This window comes from Dermacentor albipictus, chromosome 1, assembly GCF_038994185.2.
Source record: "Dermacentor albipictus isolate Rhodes 1998 colony chromosome 1, USDA_Dalb.pri_finalv2, whole genome shotgun sequence".
NCBI lineage: Eukaryota > Metazoa > Arthropoda > Arachnida > Ixodida > Ixodidae > Dermacentor > Dermacentor albipictus.
In genome coordinates, this window is record NC_091821.1 from 508,595,617 (window position 1) to 508,616,173 (window position 20,557).

The 20,557-nt window shown below is 48.4% G+C and overlaps 1 protein-coding gene across 1 annotated transcript in view; it reads right to left on the minus strand.

Moving 5' to 3' along the window:
• Positions 1–20,557, minus strand: part of LOC135907594 (uncharacterized) — a 258,333-nt gene that overhangs the window by 127,061 nt on the left and 110,715 nt on the right. Inside the window, exons 4-7 of the mRNA XM_065439279.2 lie at positions 17,469–17,705; positions 15,285–15,521; positions 7,546–7,815; positions 6,300–6,371 (exon numbers count right to left, since the gene is read on the minus strand). Of these exons, the coding sequence (XP_065295351.1) occupies positions 6,300–6,371; positions 7,546–7,815; positions 15,285–15,521; positions 17,469–17,705 (816 nt within the window). The remainder of the gene's footprint in view (positions 1–6,299; positions 6,372–7,545; positions 7,816–15,284; positions 15,522–17,468; positions 17,706–20,557) is intronic.

The following is a 20,557-nucleotide window of genomic DNA, read 5'->3' on the forward strand; positions in this document are numbered from 1 at the left end:
TGTTGCGGGCACAAGTTTGCCCAATAAAACGCTTGTTTCGCCATTCCCCGTATCGCTTTCTTCACTGTCACTACCACGTGACAATACTGAAATACAATTTGGAACCGATTTATTTTATTTAGAAATAAATAGGAACACGAGGCATTTTCCGTGCACCTAAATGGTTGGCGCGGAGTATGTAAAACAGTTTATTTACAAGCAAGTGCCAAACGGCCATATCTCGTGAAGCTAGGTAGATGACGTTGAATTAGGCAGGGCCCTCAGGCTAGGAATTAGGCAAGGTACCGAGGACGGTGGGTTGGAAAGCGCTTTAAGGGTAGAGAACTGACGTCGATAAGCTGTTTGGTAAGTGCTCGCATGACGGCGTGCTGGTAAGGCCTCAGAAAACTGCGATAACGCAGTGGTTTCGTTGTATTTACTGTCACTAACCACGTCAATTTTCCCATTACTTGGAGGAGATGCTTGCGCTGGAAAATAAAAGCAAATAATACCAGAGGTGTCGCAATGACAAATCTGTGTAGCAATGTTTCCATGTCAAAAAATCACCATACTGCAAGAGTAGAAGTTGGAGCACTGAGTTCGAAGGGTTGAATGAAAAAATTTTGCTGCAAGAAGTTTCTGAGGCAACACTGTTCAATACATCACCATATATGGCATATTTCGTAGAAGGTCTTGCAGAGAACATTTTGAACACACACAAAATGCGCAGGAATCGTCAGTCTTGTTTGCCACCTAGTCATCGCAGCACTTTAGAATTAAAGACATGCAACAAAAGTTATTACAGCATAAAAAGCCTAGCTGTAAATAGCGTAGATAAAATCCGGCCTTCGTGCAAAATTTTACATGTCAAATCCGTGAACTGGCACCAGGAAGCACTAGCAGAAATAGGCACTTATTACATGGAACGAAAAAAAATAACACCGCATGCCCTTGCTGGAAATTATGCTTGACCTAGAACATTGAGAACAAGCGCGGTTCTTCGGAATTACTATCAGGATTAGCCAGCAGAAATGGCATGATAACATCAGTAATGGAATTTGGGTAAAATTCACAGAGATTTGCGCGTATTCCACGCTGTGACCTATTCAAACGCTCTTAATAAAAACAGCTAGGCAATTACAGGCACTATACCTTAGCCAGGGCTCTTTCAGTAGTATATACACCGCATTTTAATGCATGGGTTGGCAGCAGTTTATGGCATTCATCGTAATACAGTATAAGGGAATCTTCAATCCAGCTAATAGCGCTTCTGCTCAGTAAGAATCGATGGACCTACACCACACATTTATCAGCACCTAAATTCACGCGGGCAAAATATATGTAAAGCAGGACAGCAGATTTCACCTATTCTTTCTGCTGGGCGCTCACTTACTGCAGGATTTTCCAGCTGTGGAGACCAGCATGGTTTATTCCATGCTTATTCCTGAAATAATAGCGTTCCGCCACTGCGAGGAACTCGACAACAATCTAGCGGTTATATGAAAAAGCCTTAATTTAAATACAGGTTATCGAGAGAAAATGTATTAGACTTGAAATGTCATCAACAGAAAAATTGGTATTTTGAACTTCTTGTCAACCTAAATTCACAATCCGCACATCACTGTCAGAAGAATACAGCAGGCAATCGCAACGTACATTGCAATCGCCACCACACCGTGCTTTAGGCCATCTGAAATCAACATTTCGATGCAGTAGAGAACAATGCGAATGGAAAACAAATTGTTATGATGAGGAAGCAAAAAACTGTAAGAAACGTCAGGACTTCAACAGTAACATACTCACAAATCGTGGAATTAAAGCGAGAAGAAAAGGTGCTTGAGTAGCTGGGCATAATTTTTAAGACAATAGGGTCCTGCAGTTTAGTTCTTTGAAACAATCTTGCTTCAATTAACAACTTGAAGGGACCCTGAAAGAAATTTTACAATTTTGTACAAACGGACTAATAGTTATGTTAGCTCCATCTGATCATTAATTGACGCATCTAAGTGTTCCGCGTATAGCCTGTAATTTATTATACGCTTTTAAAGCTGTACATCACTGCCGATCATAGCACACTACTCGGCTAAATTTTATGCCACCCCTAGCCATTTTATGTCATTTGCCCCAATGACGTTAGTAGGGCGAGATATTCGATTGGGTGCCCAGGGCGCGTCATCAATAATTTTTCCATGCTTATGGTGAACAAATGTTCTTCGTAATAGTTGCAATGTTAGTTAATTTGTTCCTAAAAAAGAATGCACAACAAAAATTTCCCACTACACTTAAGAACTTTCGGCCCACAGCAAGCGTTATCTGCTTGTATTACAACGTGCTCCATTTCGACGAGAGCTCTGCAGTCAAAGTCGGTCTCCGTTTTCTAGCGAGCACCATGATTGGACTTTGTTGCGTTGGAAGCTGCAAACGTAGCGACTGGGAATATGCCAATCTGCGACATCATGTCCCTATGCAAGGCAGCAGACGAGCGGACTGGCTGCAGCGCATTGGACTGTCGCTATCCGATCCGGAGGATTACTACCACAATAATGTTTCGCGAGTCCGGTATTCGGGTAAAAGCAGGCGCAAGCGGACAAGCAGGGCCTGGCCGTTTGACCGCGCCGTTTCACGGGATGAGCAGAAGCGCCAATGTGAATGATCTGCACGGCGCAGCCACCTGGTGGCACAGAGTTCAACCACACAGAGATGCTGTAACGAAATGTATTCGCCTTTGCTGGTGGTGTAAATTTCTCGCAGTAGTGTAATCGTTAACACGTTGTTTTTGTGAATGTTTAAAATGTATTCACTTGGTTAGAGCAGTATTAGCGCTTTGTTTGGCTGGTCAAGCTCTGCGCCAACAGGTGGTTGGACCGTACAGACAAATCAGGCCGCTCACGTACGTGTACGCTTGAATTCATCATCTTGAATTTACGCCTCCACCCAACTGTCGAAACGCCCAGCTCGCCGGTGGTTACCGGAATATCCGACACATTCGGCGCTGCGGCAGAATGCTCGCAACGCATGCCGCTTCGATAGCTCTCGCTTGGGCTGAACTGCCAAACATGTGGCGGACAGGTTGGAGAGGCTTCCCGCGCTCGCTCCTAGAGAACCGAAAGTCGATGACACGACGTGCTATCATGACGCAGAGCCAGTGAAGGCGGAGCATAGCCGCGATCGCTCGGCGAGTGAGTTGAGGAGAAAATGCATGACTATGGAGGACCCTAACTCACACAAATTTTAGTGCGAATGATTAACTTTAGCTGCACCCGACGCGTCTACAAAATTTGTCCGAACCGTTTCAGGGGCCTTTTAATGCCGAACTTAATGCGCAGTTTCCTAGTTTGCTCCACGTGGCGTCTTAGAAAATATATAATGTGCCCAAAACCAATGCACTCAGCTTTGTAAGGTCCGTGTTCGTCCCAAGTCGAAGGCCGTGGCCACCAGCGCCAGCTTTTTTTCTATTTGTTGCCTTTGCCTATATTTATTTCTAACACTCACAAAAATACGTGGCCACCTTGCTGCGTATATAAAGATGTAGGCTTCGCAGTATAAATGACGGCCGCACGCGAACATTTTTCACGATATCAGTGCGCTTGCAAGAACGGACAACACTGCAAGCACTCAAGGCAACCAGTCGGTATGCTATAGGTATGCATTGAAGGGAAGGGCACGAGGAAAGGGTAAATGAAGAAAACGGCGTAAACACTACTCTTTCCCACGCAGGACCCAGCCCCTCCGCGTTCTTCGGGCGACAGCGACTGTGGGAGACAAGAGGGACAATAGTGACCCCATGGTATTTCCCTGTGCCTGCTAGAGCAGTTAATACGACACAGAAGCATTAGCTGTCTGAGCGTTTGATTGATAGCACTGACCAGGCTCACATTGGTGCGTGAGAAAGAGGGAGGTGTGGCTTGAAGGACGGAAATTAGGCCGAAAAAAAAAGCAAAAAACTGGCTGTCTCAAAGACAGGCAAGGACAAAAAGGTGTTGACAGGGACAAGCGCAAACTTTCTACAAAATTTTCTTTCTGTGAGAGGCATTCATACAAGGTGCTTACTACAGATGCACAAACAAAATTTATTGGAATAGGAGCATGATGATTACGCTGCCGCAACACGCCCTGGATGAAGTTTCTTCGCTGCTAAACAAAGAAATACACATTTCACTAAAACATGCGCTCCATCTCGAGGCAATATGATATGATTCCATAAGCACTCTGCTGGTGTAATTCTTAGTTCTGCCTAGAATCCTGATCCTCAAAGCCACGGAGCGCACATGAACAACTTAACAGATACAAGCAAATGCGCAATACCATTGTTTCTTATCAAAAGCTCATGTTTCCTTGCACGATCAATAATGCAGCGGCTAGTTAGCCAGATGTATGGCTTCCTCTGATTGCTAAGTTGTGCATTGGATTTTCTCTTTAGAGGGGCACATTTTGGTGAGAGCGAAGTGCAACAACACTCGTGTATAATATATATGGTGCACGTGAGGACACCAAACGTGGTTAGGATAAATGAGCATGTCGTAGTGGGTTAAGTCACCCACTACGACATGCTTCATAATCCCACTGTGCTTTAGGCGTGTAAAAGCTCAGATATAAAGTTTGTATCAACATTTTAAACGTCAGTTAAGCTCAGCAAGTCGCCTAATAACACAGTAAAAAATTAGGAACAAGAAATCTGCTTACTACAAGACCTACGTTATTCCAAGAAAGTCAACTAGTGACTCATGTTGGCAAATCCGCCGGAATTTCGTTCCCGTAATTCCCGCCTTGTTTAACGGCAGTGCTAACATGGTTCGCTGCATTTGCACACAGGGCCAGCGTTTGATCTCTCTGTCAGAGTGATCCCACCAACAGTCGATCTACGCTGTTTATCTTAGGTCATCATTAGACCACGAATCAGAATGCCACAGCCCATACTGGAACCACGCTGCTAGCCTTAGACCATCATTAGGCCTGGAACTGACAATACGAATTGAATGTTGGCCCAAGCTGACGTGCCGCCTAACTTGTCTAATCAGGGTGCTCGCAAGACGCGAATAGTGGTGCACACTCTAGAACGTGGATGAGCGCCAGCAATGGCGCTGCAATGTGCGGTCGCTCATGTAACGATAGCCGACGCGATTGACCCACAAATCAGATTTCGACAACCGATGCCTGTGCTCGCCACTATCGCTTGTTCTCGCGGGCTCACTTTCGCTCAAATAAAGAGTTGGTTTCGTAACTCTCGGCTGTGCCTTCTTCAACGCATCGACAATGTGACATATGAATAAAGGGAAAATCATACATCCACCTAAACGTAGCAAACTGCTACAAAGGAAACCCATGCGGGCTTTTCGGAAGAAAAAACCTTGAAGTTGAAGAAAAATTCGTCCTGGTCCGGGACACGAACCCGGAACCACCGCCTTTCCGGGGCAGCCGCTCTACCATGTAAGCGAACCAGGAAGTTACCCGATGGCAGGGCGAAGTCGAATTCAGTAACAATTCGAAGCAAAGGCAAGTTCTGCCTGTTTCCGCATAACTATTACGTGAAATGTGACATGATGTCGTGACGGACTTTGACGTTAGGAACATCGGAGGCAATGCGGTTCATGCACAATAACGCAGCGAGTATTGTCACATTGTATTGACGGGAAAATAAATAAATCTTTGCACAAGTGCGGGTGACGCAAGTTGACTTTTTATTGGGCGAACTTGTGCTCAGGAAAGCAGGTAACACTCAAACACAACAAAGTGGCGAACATAGTTCACGACCGTCGTAACCTGACCTACGGCTCAAGCGCATCGGGTATTTACACATGGCTTATCGAAGGCTGCACTATAATCGCGGCTGATTGCATGCCTTCAGAATTTGCAGCACTTTTTGCATCAGGCATTTAGTCTGATTGGTTACACAAGGCTTGGAAAGAACATAAAAAGCTGATAGGATGGGCGACAACCGTCGACAATGGTTGGACACATGCAAGCGTGCCTTGCACCGAGCGACAACGTTATCTTTTGCTCGCCAGCGAAATGAGATCACGTGGAAAAGGTGAACAATTACACGTGTCAAGTTTTACGTGGCTCCAGCGGACATGGCTTCCCACGCTCGCGCAATTGACTTTTGTGTTACCTGCTGCACAACGCAGGAGGTTTAAATATTATAGCCCGGCTGCTTCCTACGTGTGGACAATTTTGCAGACGCCTCCGTGCGCTGAGGTGCTGCGCCAATCTGTTAGTAGATGTGAAATAAGTAGGTACGCTGGATACGCTCAATTGGTCTTTCATACACACTTTTGGTGCGATGATGTGACAACATAAAACAGTTTCGACTCTTTCCCTACCTCCTCGTTATTGAAGTGGCAGAAGATGATGGGTTGCAGCCTGTGCGCCGAATAGGTCTGGGCTGGTGGTAGCTGCAGACATGACACAAAGTTAAATGTCGAGAGCTAAGAAGAAAAATCGTGAAACACAAGCTTAACCTTGATTCTTTGAATTATTACATGTGAAACCCAGAAAGTATTTCACTAGAACCACACTTTTCCGGTTTAGCCGCTAAGTTTTAGATTGAAGGAATGAATTCGACTTGTAATTTGAAAACGCGGCATTTCTGGGTTACGCTAGTACATTGGAGTGGTGTTCGAGAGGTGGCCAAATTGCGAATGTCCTAAATTCCTGGTCACGTAGCATAAGCAGATGCTTGCCCATCCTGGTGTTGGTCGTATTCTTATCGAAAGGAGCCAGCCAATGAGAGATAGCGCTTACGATCAACAAGCTTCGTTATTTTGTTCTTTGTTTCTCAAAAAAGTTTCTTTCAGAATTCGTCGCTTTCCTCTGACGTTCGTGCTTAGCGGCTTGATGCGCATGGGTGTAAATGTCAGGGAAAGAATACATCATTGCTATGCCGATGATTTGCGGCTTGAGATAATGAATGAGGGCCCATAATAAAAGAAAGATATTGCGGAATAACTTTCTGTAAGGGTGAATTCTACCATTTCTGATGCTGGTCACAATATTAGCGCATAGAAACAATCAGTGGCAGAAAGCACGAATAAGAAATCTTCGTGAATTTGGGCCCAAAGGCCAAATTTCATAAAGCATTTCGTCCTTGGATACTGTTTGTAATTGGATATCGGCCGTAACTGCGGTTTCTAATTGGAGAAAGGCATTCGAAAATGACAAGTACAGCTTCACAATTCACTAGGATCTGCTTTTGCCAAATTTCCACAATATGACGTTTGTTTTTCTGAATACGGGTGATTCATTTTTGGGGCGCGACATTTTCACATATTTCAGTATTGTTATGACTGGGCTTTCCCATAGGACAAAGCTTCAACCACTGCATGGCTATTGTTAAAGAAAGCGGGCTGCAGTGCAAGGCTATACGCACCCTCAGTACTGCTTGGACAAGTGATGTGTCTATGATCTGTCCACTGTTTGGCTCTTTCACACTCCTCACACTTTACGGTAGCCAACTAAGGCACTCTAATTCCCGTAATCACTGCCTACTTCTTTTTTTATGTCGCCTCTCTCAAGTATTTCTGTTCTCGTGTCGTTAAAGAGAGGTCTGAGAGGAGTCCAAGTGCTCACCGCCAGCTGTCGGTCGAATACGTGGGGTCTACTTGCGCACACGGGACCCGCGCGTCGCGCGAACTGGCCCGAGTCACTGGCCACAAGCTGCCTGCCGCCACCGCTGGCGCTGTCTTCTCGGTCTGCCGGCTCCAACATCGGCAAGAGGAACAGGCTCCCAGGCAGCAGCAGTGCTCCCAGCGTCAGCGAGCATAGGTACGCAAACGAGTACGGATTCCCCTCCGACGCATTTAGCGTGTGAGGAGGGGACACAGCCGTTGACTCGTCCGCCTGCATGTACAGTGTTGATCAATGTAGGCCGGCACTCAGCGGGGCAGCTGATTGATTGGCTGAGTGCTTGGTAATTGATCAGTTATCTGAAGCAAAACAAGAGCCACGAGAGCCACGAGTGCACTTTTGCGTGTATATTGACTTTTTTGCAATTGTGGAGTTTGTGTCCCAAAAACAAGATATGATTATGTAGCACTCGCCGGTGGGTGACTCTGGAATAATTTTGACCATTCCTGGTTTTTCGACGTGCACCAAACACCCGGTAATATAGTGAATTGAATGCTATATATTAACAAGAACGTTGCCGATGACATGTAAAATTCGCCATACCTTTTACTTTGTCAGCCCAAGTCGTCCCTGGCGTCTTCTTCTCGCCAGGTATTTAGTCCCTTTGCACGAAGCGCACCTGTGCTTCCCTTGACTTGGAGCGCCTTCTCTCCCTGGATAGTGAACGATGCCTGGATCTGGTGCGACTCCTGGAGCGTGAGTGCTCCCTGTCCTCGGGGTGATGGTTGGGCGCCAGCTGTTGCGCTTCTGACTGCACTCTTGTTGACGGCCGAGTCCTGTTGTGCTGTCTTCGACGAAGTCGTACGACGTAAGGGATTTGAAATCTTTGCTTACAAAACTTGTCGCCGGTAGGGTGATCGCCTTCACAAAATTTACACTTAGGTACACACACATGTTCATCTCCTGGGTTGCGAGTTCTACAACCCCTGCACTGAACACAGTCAGGTGTTGGACACACATCAGAGCGGTGTCCGACCCTTCCGCAAGTGAAGCAGACGTCGAATTGCTTCCTGTAAAGGTAGCATATCCAGTCTTCGGATGACGCCTTTGCGTGTGGCATGTGGTGCCGCTTCGTATGCATTTGCCTCGTATTGTGCTTCCATAATCTTGAAAGACTTGATTCTAACGTACTTCGCAGCATGTTCGGGCTTAGGTGTTCTGACTACGATGATATTTTGAATGAAGTTCTGGCAGACATCTTCACGGGCCTCCTCTTCCGTTAAGCCGGACGCCTGAATGACTGCGGAACCAACCGTGGTGGTGCTCCCTTTTTTTCAAATTGAGCCCTCCTCGAGATCGTATAATGATCTTTCTGGGCTCCTCGGGCAGTTCAGGCATCCTCGAAGCTTTGATAACCCGATTCTTGGCCATTCCACCGACGGCGGTTCCCTTGACTCCATGCTCTCGCCGATTACGTGGCAATGTGCTGTCCTCATCCACAGCCTTTGTGCTAGCTCGTGATCTTCGGCCAGCCACTACTTGCCAGCCGTAGTCGTCCTGACCATTGTTTCCTTCATTTCCAGTAAAATCTTCATCTTCCATGTTTGTATCCGCCATGGCTGCGGTCAGGTGGGCTTACTGGGCCCAGCAAAGGCCCTACTCCTCAATAAGGAGCAGAAAACGTTCCGTAAGATTGTGAAAAAACAAGCCCCACCTCGAATCTTGGTGTCAGTAGATTCGCCGTCGCTTCGCGGATCCAGTGGTATGCTTCTTTTCGTTGCACTCTCAAAACTGACGAGCGGAGCATGGAAAAAGAAATGGAGCGAATGCTTCCACGTCTGCAGTGCTCGGTGCTTCTTCTGCCTAAGGACCTATGACAAGGATAGGCATCGCCTGTACCCAACTCCTGCAAAGGGGCTGACCAAGGCTAATGATCGTATCTTGATCCGACTTTTATCTAACACTTTATTGTGCTCGGCAATTTCGAAACATTTCGAGAGAGAGAGAGAATAAACATTTTTATTAGGTAAATGCAGCTAGGGAGAGGCGTCCTCATTCCAGAATGCCTTGAGCTCGGGCCGCGTCCTGGGCCCTCGCAATCAGCCGTTGCTGATCCTCGAGGTCGGAGCTGGCCAAGGCTCTCTCCCAAAGCTCGTTAGTGGGGTAAGGGTTCGGATGATTTAATGGTGCCGCTCTGCAACCCCCTACTATGTGCCTGAGGGACCCAGGCTCTGTGCAGAAGCGGCATTGCGGAGAGAATTTCGTAGGGTCTATGAGCTGATTTCTGGTTGGGTGGGGGAATGTGTTAACCTGTAGAGCTCGGAGGAATCGCTCCTGCTCTCTAGGTAGTGACTTGTGTGGGGGTGCATATGTTCTGCGGGTTAGCTTGTAGTGTTGTGTGATGTCTTGGTAAGAGACTAGAGGGTGCATGCGCTCGGGTTAAGATTCCTCGGCGTCGGCTCGGTGGGTCAGATCTCGAGCCACGTGGTTGGCGACCTCGTTGCCAGGAATGCCTTGATGAGCTGGCGCCCAGATGATCATGACTGATCTCGTTGGCGGCTGTTGATTGATGATCCGGTGTGTAGTGGCATGAATTCTACCGCTAGCAAAGTTGCGGCACGCCTGTTGGGAGTCGGTCACTATGACTTCAGCCTCTGTTTGGGAGAGAGCGAGGGCTATGGCCGCTTCCTCGGCTTGGAGGGGATTGTTTCGTGTGAGCGAAATGCTGCTCCGATGTTCTGTGTTGACGACTACGGTGGCTGTTGTGGCTGCGCGTCTGGAGTAAGAAGCCGCGTCAGTGTAGGCTGTAGAGGGTAAAGTTACGTATCACTTGTGTATGGCCAGGGCGCGGGCCTCCCTTCACTCTGCGTGGTGCACTGGGTGCATATTGCGAGGTAGAGGACGTACGGTGATGTTTCTGCGGATGGCATGGGGTAAGCTCGCAGTCTGAGGCAGCGGATGGCTCAGAGGGGCAGAGAGCCCCAGGCGTAGGAGAATGGACCTCCCTGCTTCCGTAATCGCCAGCCTTGTTCGCTGACTGGATAAATGTGCCTCGATCAGCTCCTCGGCCGTGTTGTGCACACCTAGTCGTAGTAGGCGTTCTGTGGACGTACTGATTGGCAGACCCATCGCCTGCTTATATGCTTTTCTGATCATTGTGTTGATTTTCTTGAGTTCCGTCTCGTTGAGTAGTGCGTACGGAATAGCATAAGTTATTCGAGACACGACGAAGGTTTGGACAAGCCGAAGCGTGTCCGCCTCCCCCATGCCTCTTGTCTTGGTTGTTATTCGCCGGATCATGTGCGTAACTTGGGCTGTTGTATTCTTAAGCTTTTGAATTAATATTGTATTGGTGCGATCCGACTGGAAAACCATTCCCAATATCTTTACGCTCTGAGACGGAACGATGGTGTGTCCCTCCAGTTGTATTTTGATAGTGGGCGAGTCGCATCTGTGCTTCTTTCGCGGTGAGACCAGGAATAGCTCCGACTTTTGGGGGGCGCAGCTGAGCCCGCATGACTTAGCATAGTCGCTCACCACGTCTGCAGCTTCCTGCAAGCGGTTCTTCATTTCCCCAATGGACCCTGTGGACGACCAGATGGTAATGTCGTCAGCATATAGGCCATGCCGGATCTCTGGGATGTTATCGAGGAGCGGCGGTAGGCCTATTAGGGCGATATTGAAAAGGAGAGGGGATAACACTGCGCCCTGTGGTGTGCCGCGCCCGCCCAGTAGGAAGGGGTTTGTGGCTTTGCCCCCGACCTTTAGGATGGCTTTTCTGTCTGAGAGGAAATCTCTGATATAGGAGTACGTCCTGGCCCCACAGCCCAGCGCGTTTAGCCTCTGTAAGATTGCTGTGTGCTTGACGTTATCGAACGCCCCTTTAAGATCTAAGGCGAGGATAGCCGTGGGGGAGTTGCGTGTCGCTGGTACAATCACCTCCTCTTTCAGCTGAAGTAGGATGTCTTGAGTTGAGAGGTGTGGATGGAATCCTATCATCGTTGTTGGAAGTTTCCCCGAGTCCTCCAGGAATGGTTGTAACCGATTGAGAACGATGTGCTCTAGGAGCTTTCCTACACACGAAGTGAGGGAGATCGGTCGTAGGTTCTCAATGGCTGGTGGCTTGCCTGGCTTCGGTATCAGACGAACCTCGGCTATTTTCCAGTCCTCGGGAAGGTTTCCTTTCCTCCATACTGCATTAAGATGAGCGGTAAGCTCTAGTAGCGAGGGGCTATCAAGATTTACGAGTGCCTTATTGGTAATTTGGTCCATTCCCGGGGCTGTGTGGCGTCTCAAGCCCATTATCGCCGCTGTTACCTCATGTAGATGAATGTCCTCATCTAGGAGCTCGTTAGGGGTGCCGGTGTAGGGTGGCAGAGGCTCCGATGGCTGTGTGGGGAAGTACTGGGCTTTGAGAGCCAAAAGGAGGTCCGCCTCATTTCCAGGAAATTGGTGAATTACTCGGGCCATATTGTGGTGGGATTCCGTTTTGCTGCTGGCCGGGTTGATTAAATACCTCAATAACTTCCACGTCTTGGAAGTACTCAGTCTTCCTCTCAAGCTGTCGCAGAGGGGTAGCCAATTCTCTCGGCATAGCGTGGCAGCGTATTCCGCAGCCTCTTGTGTGAGTACTGCTATTCGCCTCTTGAGCTTGCGATTTAATCTTTGCCTTTTCCAACGCTTCAGCAGGCTACGCCGGGCTTCCCAGATGTGGAGCAAGCGGGCGTCGATGCTTGGAGTGGTGGTGGATGTTTCAAGCATTTTGGTGTGCGCCTTCACATCCTTCTGAAGCTGAGTGATCCAGTCCTTAATTGACTGAGGCTGTTGGCTCTGTTCGTTCGCAGCTCTTTCTTCTCTTATCTCCCGCAGCTTGGTCCAATCCGTGAGGCGAGCCGTGCCTATCCTGGCTTTGTATTCGAGCCCATGGAGAGTGGTGGCTAGCAGCGCGTGGTCGCTGCCTAGGTACTCCTCCAGATTGGTCCAGCAAGCTTGGGGGATATTTCTGGTGAGGGTTAAGTCGGGGTTCGTGTCTCTTTGAACACTTGTGCCGAGCCTCGTGCTATTCTTTGGATCGGTGACGAGTGTGAGATCCATGTCCTCAATAACTTTGTGAAGCATGTTTCCCCTGGGGTTGGTGTACGTATAACCCCAGAGGGGGTGGGCTGCATTGAAGTCGCCCACAATTAGAAGCGGATGGTTGCGTGCTGCGTGCGTGGCTTGCTCCAAAAGCAGTTTGAGGACCGATGGCGCGCTTTTCGGCCGACAGTAGACGTTTATTACAAACATGGGACTCTTCTTCTTTGTTGCCTGTGGGATAATTTCGAGCAGAATGGCAAGCGGGTCGGATTGCTGGAGATAGTGTTGAACGGCCACTAGCTTACTGACCAGGGTGTGAAGGCTGCTGCCTGTATCGGTGCCATAAGTGACGTATCCGGGTAGGCGGACGTGTGTGTTCGTTTCTTGCAGTGCGATGATTTCGGGTGGTCTTGTTGATGTAGCGATGTATTGTATCAGTGATCCATACTTGTTCTTGTAGCCCCGGCAATTCCACTGCCACACCGTGGTTTCGCCTGAGGAGCCCCCGCGCTTACTGCATATATGTTGAGGCGGAGCCATCTTGGTTATCAAGGGGTGGTGATGCGTGCACAAGATGGGGTTCTGGGGAGCCCAGAGAATCTGGCAATTCTGGTAGGGTCTGATGAGGTGTTTTCTTGGAGCGCCGGCTCTGACGAGCTTCCAGTGCTAGTATGCGTTCCTCTAGCCTCATGATGCGTTCCGCCAACTGAGTGTTAGAGTGTTGTTGTTGAGTTGCGTATTGTTGTTGTTGTGCCGCTGACTGTTGTATAGCTGTGAGTTGTTGCTGCATGGTAGCTTGTAGGGATGCCTGAAGGCTCTGAATAGCTTTTGCTATTTCTTATTTTTATTTATTTCTTATTTTCTTCTTCTTCTTATTATTATTATTAATATTATTATTATTATTATTTTCTTATTTATTTCTACTTATTTTCTTATTTTTATTTATTTATTCTTGTTTATTTATTTCTTATTTTTATTTTATTTTTATTTCTTATTTTGCTTATTTTTTGCTATTTATTACATTTCGATTCTTCCTTCACTGACAAGTGCCAATACTGTGGTGAGGTGGCTGATACCTGGCACATGGTTAAGGCTTGTCAGCTCAATTCCGCTCTTTCCGCCAACCCTAACCAACCCTGAGAGGAGTGGGAGGTGGCGCTGCTCGGTTGCTGGGACCTTCAGGCCCAAAAGGCCTTGGTCCTGAGGCCTAAGATGGCGGCTGGTAAAAACGGTGGCTGGTTCCAAATGGGGTCCCGGAATAGGGACTCCACCCATTGCGCAGGCTTGATGGTGCCGTGTGTTCTTATGTAAGCGGGAAACAGTAGTCCCACTGTAGTACAGGCCTCACCTCGCTTCGAATGTGGCAATACGTTGTGTCGCTATATAGATGAAACGGTAACGTATCTCCGCTGACAGTCATCGCGGGATGGGTTGTACCGCAATCTTTTTCAACAGCGATTATTGGGCAATTCAAGTGAATTTTCGCGTTGGCGTTGGCGTCGCTTGAAATTCTCTACAAAATTTCAATTACGATATAGCATTGCACTTCGCGCGCCTATTGCTGTGGGTGCAATTGAAGTGTGCGAGTTTAAGCAGAGTACGAAGTTGGCCTGATGTTAACCATCCTCCCACACGCCTGGCGTTGAGGTCACAGTGTCAAGCGCCCGCTAGGCCAGCGGGGGTGGTGGAGGTGAGCACACGCTTAGGGACGGGGAGCACGTTCTGGAGTCCCCTCCTCTACCTCGGCCGTGGCTACAAATGCAGAGTGATGAACCGTTATTCGTTCTGGATCTTGTTCCGGTTCGCCGAAAACGGTTCATCCACTGAGCGAAAAAAAAATAATAGTTCAAGCTAGTTTTAACTGATTCAAGTTTATTTTATTAGGCAAATAACAAATGGCAGGAAAACAGCACGAATATATTTTGCACCAGAACTCGACATTGACGATAAAGGGGTAGTTGATTGAACTAGTTGGTGTGTCATAATTAGCGACAGCTATAGCGCTATGCCAAGAATGTGCACACAACGTGACAGACAACGACATGTGCTAACTTCTAACCGAGCTCTATTGTGCCAGAACATGAAAATATGTAGACGAATTAAAACACGTGATTAACAGGACATGAAGATAAGAAAAAGCAAGCGAAATCCGTACGTTCTTTCTAGGTGCGCGCGTCGGCACCTAGAAAGCTGATTTCTTTGACAGAGCAAGACGCAGACTGCTTGCTCGCTGTTTCTTCTAAGCCGCACTGAAAGATATCGCCTTTTGTTTGTTCTTCATGGCGCACGTAGTTGTAAAAAAATATGTAAATTTACCTCCAATGCTGCAATCTACATGAACGGAAGCTTTATTCGCAAAGAGAGAGAGGAGAACGTATTAATGAAACGCACGGAGTCGTTCACCTCGCTGTTCTGCTCATCGGTAAAGGGAAGAGAAGGAAATTAGCGACTGAGTAGTAAAGATGACGACAGGCAGTAGGATGCGAATATATAGGCGTTCATGGTCAAATGGTCCATTCGCATATTTGAAGCTAGGTTTGTGGTAAATAAATATTCCAGGAGAGCCTTAACGGTTCGCTTCATTGATATGTCCGGTGAATACAGGACCAGAACAACATGGTCACTGAGCGCAACAAGACAGCCACTTTTGGGACAAGCGCGCTCACAGTCAGGTTGTTGTCCAACGACTGTTGCTCCTTGTCGTCTGGCAGGAATGCAGGAGCGGCACCACTGTGGCAGCCTACGGCGTCGGGAGGTCCGTGTGCGTCACAATCTTGCGACCGCTGCACGCTGCCCGCATTCGTAGCGGCCCCTCTGGACACATCGGCTGCAGAATCACCTCTGCTGCTGCTGCGGTTGTCCATCGTGCACGATGTGGCGCGACACCGGGGCGGCAGCGTTTTCTGTATGTGAGGTGCCTTCAGTATGATCCTCAACGCAGCAGTTCAGTGGTATGAGTATTTATGTCGATATACATATATACATATATATATATATATATATATATATATATATATATATATATATATATATATATATATATATATATATATATATATATATATATATATATATATCATGTCCGTACGCAGGAAAATACATTTCTGTAATAAAATTGCGTGTTTCTGCCGTGGGCCCGGCCTTCATCGGGGTGCAAGCATATGAAGAACTCCAAAGGTCTGTTTATGACCCGGTGGTTGTAATACAATATACTACGCTACCAGATACAATGCATAGAATGGCACAGTTCTCTTTTCACAGACGTCCTGTTAATTGGCGCTAACGAAGGCATCAACGCCTGACGTTGACAGTCATACTGGGGACAAACAAGCAGTATGTTTTCCACTCTCCCAGGTACTTTGCATGCGTCACCGTCTAGTAAGTAAGTCGGCGCGCCGGATTCGAAAGAAATAAGTACGCGTTACATGTCTAGTATGCCACCTGACACAACACGCTGAAAACTATTAATGGTGCTCCTACTTTAAAAACACGGGACAACGGTGTGTATTTAAAAAGGCGGTACCATAGTTGACCCACAAGTACAAGCAATGCAGAGAATAAACGCTCCAGGAAATGGGGCCAACCTGAACACAAAACAATTATTTTTTTTTGCATTTCGTTTCTCTCCGGAGTAAAGAAAGTCGTAACTTTCAAGTACAGTTCCAGTTCGAGCAAAAGTACCGTTCCTTTTTTCGATGTTTGGTTTTCGTCGCAGTTACGCTTAGACACCCTGTGTGCATGGTTGTCCACGCGGCTGAGCACATACGCATGTCACTCACAATATCTTGGTATAAATCTGCCCGCGTGTGCAAAGAGTGGGCGGGCCGACATGGCTGGTATCTTCACGTGCACTGTCGTCCAGTGCAGCTAGTATTGGAGATCGTGTAATCAGAACTGTCTGACACGGCCGGGTGGAACAGTGTGGCAGTTCAAAGGGGTCTCTCCCCGAGCGCGGCGTTTTTCAACACGCGAGCGTTGTGACAGAGGGGGTGTGGTGTTATCTACTGATATCTGTACATGTTTTCATGTGCACGCTCGAAAGTGTGCTTATTAAATAAATTTGTAAGCGAATGCTTATTGTGATTTGTACGATCGATGTAACTACGAACTTTATTTCGAGTAGTTCTTTATTATCAAGCAATAGCTACCAAAGTTTTGACCTATTCGATACCATTAAACGAACATAGTGGCGGCTGACACCGTAGTTTTTCGTGTACCGAATTACATTTAGGGATCGTGGGCTCTCCAACGCCCATACAAAATTTAGGAACCTTAACACTTATTTGCCTTGCAAATTGCGAGATGTGGCCTCCACAGCGGATATAGGAAGCCATGACCAGGTCAAGTTGGTACATCGTTAATGAAAGTGAACAATGCAAACGGCAAGGATCACTAGAATATTACGAAAACACTAGAAGTTGTTTTGCGAAAGCCCGCCTAATCATTTTGTGGCAATGCATTTCCGAAATGGTAGCTGCAGCGCGTTCTTTTAAATATCAGCGATTCTTTATCTTAACGAATCCTACAGCACAATTCTCGCCATTGAGCTATACCTCGTAAAAAACAATGCGCATGTCTACCCTCATAGTAAACCTTCAGTTGCCCGCCACAGAGAATGTTACATATCTTTACTGCCGATAATGTGACTCATGCCTTGTATGTCATGTCTCTCACTTTTTTTAAGTTCTTTTTGCTGCTTTATCGAGCTCACAGCACTTTAGCTGCAAGTCAACGCTTGTTTTTGTTCTCTTACACTGCCCGTTGTAGCCACCACTGTTCACTACGCAGGACCAGAACAACATGGTCACTGAGTGCAACAAGAATGCCCCTTTTGGGACAAGCGTTCTCACACTCAGGTTGTCGTCAAACGACTGTTGCTTCTTCTCGTCTGGCAGGAATGCAGGAGCGGCACCACTGTGGCAGCCTACGGCGTCGGGAGGTCCGTGTGCGTCACAATCTTCCGGCCGCTGCACGCTGCCCGCATTCGTAGCGGCGCCTCTGGACACATCGGCTGCAGAATCACCTCTGCTGCTGCTGCGGTTGTCCATCATGCACGATGTGGCGCGACACCGGGGTGGCAGCGTTTTCTGTATGTGAGGTGCCTTCAGTATGATCCTCAACGCAGCAGTTCAGTGGTATGAGTATTTATGTCGATATATATATATATATATATATATATATATATATATATATATATATATATATATATATATATATATATATATATATATATATATATATATATTTATATTGCTACGGAATAGTATTACCGATGACGAAGAGGCGAGCGGTACGAAGACGACGACAACGATTGGAGGCTAGCGCGGGCTGTGGCCTCTTGGCCAAGTGCGGCGTATTACGTTGTAAATATACTTGTATATAGCTTTTCATTTGCGTCTTCTTACGTAACATATCTGGTGGAGGTGGACGTTCCCTGTACCTCGTCACGGAGCTTCGCAGTGGACGGTACGTCGAGCCTAGCTTCATGGCTCCCGGCGATGACAATTCGACTCCGCCGCCTCCGACCCCTCCTGCCACTTCGACGACCTACATCTCTCTCCCTGCTCCTCGTGATCCTGGCGTATTCTCGGGCAAAGATGGGGACGACGTCGATGACTGGATCAGCCTGTACGAACACGTCAGCCGCAATAACCGGTGGGACCCTACTATCATGCTCGCCAACGTAGTCTTTTACCTCGGTGGCACACCTCGAGTTTGGTTTCGGACGCACGAAGAGGAGCTCACCAGTTAGGATTCGTTCAAGCAAAAGCTCCGAGACTTGTTCGGCAACCCCTACGGTCACAAACTTGCCGCGCAGAAGGCGCTTTCCGGCCGTGTGCAGACGTCAACAGAGCCCTATGTCACGTACATTCAGGACGTCCTGGCTCTGTGCGGCAAAGTTGATGCACACATGCCTGAGTCAGACAAGGTATCCCACATCCTCAAAGGCATTGCCGATGACGCCTTCAACTTGCTCGTGTTCAACAACGTCGCGACGGTGGATGCTGTTATCAAAGAGTGCCGCCGCCTGGAACTCGCTAAAAGCAGACGTATCGATCAGCAGTTTGCCCGTTTGCCCAACACCCCAGCGACTTCTTCCTGTGCCGACGCTCCTCGTCCCAACAACACCGGCGATATTACCAAGATCGTTCGGCGTGAGATTGAGGCCGCCTATCCGGCTGCCTTCGACTCCAGCCCCACCTACGCACCGGCAGTCACGGTTTCCCTGATCCAGGCAGTTATCCGCCAGGAGTTCGAAAACATGGGCCTTCACACCATCTGCTCGGCCCATCACCCTGATACCCATCCGGCTTCTTCGATTCCGCCCCGTCCCGCATCGTCTTACCCACCACGTTTCCGCAACCCAGCTGAATGGCGCACTGCTGACGACAAGCCCATTTGTTTTCACTGCCGTCGCATCGGGCACATTTCTCGGCACTGTCGCAGTCGCTGGACTTCCCCGACCCGGTCTGCTTATACTGCCTATTCTCGCCCCTCGGGTGGCCCTTCTCGTCCTTATGCCGCACGCTCCGATAATGCCGCCACTGACTCTCCTGCGCCGAACCGCCCCTATTCTCATTCACCTTCGCCCCAAGGACGACAATCTCGCTCTCCCCAGCCCCGTCGCTCGTTTTCGCCGACTCCCTTCGGACGCCGCTCCCAGCCGGAAAACTGAATGATGCAGCGCCTCGAGGTGACGCTGCATTGCTCCCTACGCCGCCAAATCCTCCACTGACGTTGCCCACTCATCTGAACCTTCTTGACGTGCAAGTCGACGGTGTTCCTGTATCTGCTCTTATAGACACTGGGGCGCATTTGTCGGTAATGAGCGCGGACTTTCGTACCCGCCTGAAAAAAATAATCACGCCCGCCACGACGCTTGTTGTCCGTGTCGCCGATGGCGGAACAGCCCCCGTAATTGGTATGTGTGCCGCCCGCGTCTCCTTCGCCGATCGCTCAACAGTCGTGCTATTCACGGTCATCGCCCACTGTCCCCATGACGTCATCCTCGGCTTAGACTTCCTCTCCGCACATTCTGCTCTAATTGATTGTTCCGGCAGTACTCTCCGCCTTGACCTGCCTGTTCTGGATCCCGCTGAACCACACCCCAGTCGCCTCAGTTCCGTCGACTTTGTTCGCTTGCCACCTACGGCACTGACTTACGTTGACCTAGTGTCATCCCCACCAGTGCCCGACGGTCACTATATCGCGGCTCCTCTACAAGACGTCCTCCTTACACACGGGATCACGGTGCCTCATACCGTTTTATCTATTACGGCTAATTGCGTCTGCCTGCCCGTGGTCAATTTTGGCTTGACGACACAAGTGCTGCCACGCGGGATGTCTCTGGCCCAGCTTTGCTCCTTCGAAAATCACTCAATAGCATCTATTGAGGTAGACAGCCATTCAGCCGATCCTCCTCTACCATCTCAGTCGACAACTTGCACCATCGCCGACTTACAGAAAATGATTGCGCCCGACATGCCGTCCGAGCACGCTCGTGAGCTCTACCGCGTTCTGTTTTCCTACAACGATATTTTTGACTTTCACGATCGTCCTTTGGCCCAAACTACAACTGTTAAACATCGCATTAATACCGGCGATGCCCCTCCTATTCATCGCCGCCCGTATCGAGTGTCACCGGTTGAGCGTCAAGTTATTCACGCTGAAGTTCGCAAAATGCTTGCCAATAACATCATAGAACCGTCATGTAGTCCATGGGCGTCACCGGTTGTACTGGTAAAAAAGAAGGTTGGCTCATGGCGCTTTTGCGTGGATTATCGGCACCTTAACAGGGTTACCAAAAAGGACGTGTATCCCCTACCTCGGATCGATGACGCCCTTGACTGCCTCCATGGTGCTCGCTACTTCTCTTCTATTGACCTCCGCTCCGGCTACTGGCAGATTGCTGTGGACGATCTCGACCGCGAGAAGACTG